This window comes from Hydra vulgaris, chromosome 04 (assembly GCF_038396675.1).
Source record: "Hydra vulgaris chromosome 04, alternate assembly HydraT2T_AEP".
Classification (NCBI taxonomy): domain Eukaryota; kingdom Metazoa; phylum Cnidaria; class Hydrozoa; order Anthoathecata; family Hydridae; genus Hydra; species Hydra vulgaris.
Genome location: NC_088923.1, coordinates 3800001 through 3802968, shown reverse-complemented (window position 1 = coordinate 3802968; position 2968 = coordinate 3800001). Strand labels below are relative to the sequence as shown.

At 27.0% G+C, this 2968-nt stretch overlaps 1 protein-coding gene across 1 annotated transcript in view; it reads right to left on the bottom strand.

The window, feature by feature from the left end:
• Window positions 1-1795: 1795 nt before the first annotated feature.
• LOC100210215 (succinate dehydrogenase [ubiquinone] flavoprotein subunit, mitochondrial) overlaps window positions 1796-2968 on the bottom strand; it is a 43204-nt gene continuing 42031 nt past the window's right edge. Inside the window, exons 13-15 of the mRNA XM_065795265.1 lie at window positions 2587-2730; window positions 2174-2287; window positions 1796-2063 (exon numbers count right to left, since the gene is read on the bottom strand). Coding sequence (XP_065651337.1) covers window positions 1977-2063; window positions 2174-2287; window positions 2587-2730 — 345 coding nt within the window. The 3' untranslated portion in view covers window positions 1796-1976. The remainder of the gene's footprint in view (window positions 2064-2173; window positions 2288-2586; window positions 2731-2968) is intronic.

Here is a 2968-nt window from a genome sequence, read left to right as displayed (position 1 = left end):
GTATTTTCATAGAGATTTTAAAGATGTTATTCGTTTGTAATAAAAATAAGTATTTTTTGTATTATGCTGAAAAACATTTTGTTGACGTTCTTTTAAGAGTCTTTAGCATTTTTTCAAATAATTTTTTTGCCAAAAAAATTTTAAGGAAAAATTTTTATGTTTTCTAAAATCTCTATACCATCTTATAAAATACCCTTTTTTTGAGACCCAAGTTGACATACTTTTGAACAACTTTTTTTGTGACAATATTAGGGACTTTACCCCAAATATTAAAGATCTGATTCAGATCTTTAATATTTAATATTGGGTTCAGATCATCTGAACCCAAATATCTTTACAACTTGACGTGATGGTAAAAAATGAGTTGCATATTTGAAATCAAAATGTGAAATGCAATCCAAAAAACAAATTGTTTGCTCGGCACCAAAAAAATTTTTTTCTTTGTTGACCTTCAATTATAATTGATTGCAAAAAAGCAACAAATTTGTTAAACTATTTTACTTAACTCTGTAAACTAAGTTGAAATGCGCAATAAATTTGTTAGATTGATTTTTTCTTCAAGAATATCAAACAGCAAAAAATTCAGATATAAAATTATGTCAAAATATGTCGATAGAAAATATGTCTGACATATTTTATGTCAGCAGAAAATAATTCAGACATAAAATTATGTCAAAATATGTCGACAGAAAATATGTCTGACATATTTTATGTCAGCAGAAAATAATTCAGACATAAAATTATGTCAAAATATGTCAATCGAAAATATGTGGGACATATTGTCAACTAATTTGTCGGCAAATATACAAATATGTCGGCAGAAAATATGTCGACAGATCTGCCAGACATGTTAGTCGTAACAACTCTGAGTAAACTTTTAAAACTTATAAAGAAAAATACAAACACTCACTCACATTAAAGAAAAATACAAACACTCACGCACATTAAAGAAAATATCCGGTCGTATAAATAAAGTATTTGTTAACAAGGCCACACGTTACACAAGGCAAAGTCCAAGGACACAGCCAAGAGTTTTATGGTCAAGGCCAATAATAAGAGTTTCAAGGCCAAGACCGACACAAATATTTTCAAGACCAAAGAGTTAAACTTTTGCCTTATGTTAAAGCCAATTATTAACAAAACTGTAGGTAACAAATGCTGTGACAATAAAACCTAATGTTGTAAAAATAAACCAAGGTTATGCGCAGAATTCAACGAAGTCAATAAGAAAATATACTTGTAGATATATATGAAAGCCGAAAACAAAAATACATAAAAATAAAGAATGGAAACTTTTAGTTCTTTAATTTTATGTATTTTATTTTGAAAGCCGAGGCCAAAACAATCAAGGTCAAGGCCAAAATTCTTAAGGCAAAGACCAAGGTCAACAGTTTCAAGGCCAAAGAATAACAACTTTGAAATAAAGTAGCCTAAGACAAAAAAATGATTTTTTTTTGTCTTAGGCGACTTCAGACAAAAAAATGTCGAGTTATCTTTGTATAAAAATAACTCAATATCTCAAAACATTTAGTTCATGGAGTCGTCATATTTATTCAAAACAATTTGCATAAACAATGCTTGTATCCTACATCTACTATAGTGGATACCGTCAAAACTTTAATTAAAACATAAAAAATCTTTCGAAGATATTGCGTTTAACATTAACTTAGCATCTAAAGGTTTTTTTAATCGATTTCTCGTAAAATAATCAGAAAGAAAAATACCATCTCAGATAAAACTACTAATAATCAGATTTCAAGTTCAATAATTCTAGTTGGACACAAAAAAAGACCTATTTTCTTTAATCTATAACTTTATTCTTTATACAAACATATTAAAATAAATATATAACTGCTACTACGATAACGTTACTAACAACATTATTACAAGAATAAAAAAAATGAGATTTAAATCTTTTTTTAAAAAAAATTATTAACCCCAAAAGATTTATAAAAAAACCCTCAGATTATCTTAATTTAATAAGATCTGATGGCAGGGGGCACCATTGCACACTCTACTTCATCTAAAGTGGCATCAATAACAGGTCGATAGTCAAGAGATACCTAATAAGCAAACAATGTAATGTAATGTGATAGACGAACATGAAACAAAGTAAATAAAAATTCAAAAAAAGAAGAAAAATCATAACAAAATCACTAAAAAAGAAAAATACCTTTCCCGTCTCTGTATTTTGATACGACAATGTGTGTTTACGCCAATGCTCGTTCATAGGTTTCTTTTTCTGACCTTCTAAAGGTTTGCTGTAGTCAAATTCATCAATACGCATCTAAAGACAAAAAACATATTATAAAACATGAGAAAAATGCGTTATATTTTACAATTATACTATTAGAACCTGATCCTAATATAATTAGGCCGTACTGATGGAAGGTTACAAAGAAGAATGGTTTACATACTCATAAATATAAAACTTTGCCGTGTTATGTAAAATAAAAAAAATTTATTTTAACAGAGAAAAATTAAAAAAAAAAAAATTACAATATCAAAGCAAGTACCATATTCGTTTTTACAACCAAACACAAAACTAAACTCGAAATTTTTTTAAATGATCTAAAACGATTATACCTTGTAATCTTCTCTAGCATGCGCTCCACGACTTTCTTTTCGGGCTTCTGCAGACACCATTGCTTGACAGGAGTTTAACATTAAATTTTGAAGTTCCAAAGCTTCAACAAGATCTGTATTCCATATCATACCACGGTCATAGAGCTATATATATATATATATATATATATATATATATATATATATATATATATATATATATATATATATATATATATATATAATATATATATATATATATATATATATATATATATACACACATATATATATATAAATATATAAATTATGTTAGTGTATTCTACAAATAGAGTGCTCAATGTTCTTAAAGAACAGAGCAATAATAAATTAGTAAAAACACTTACCTAATTTTAAGTTGTCT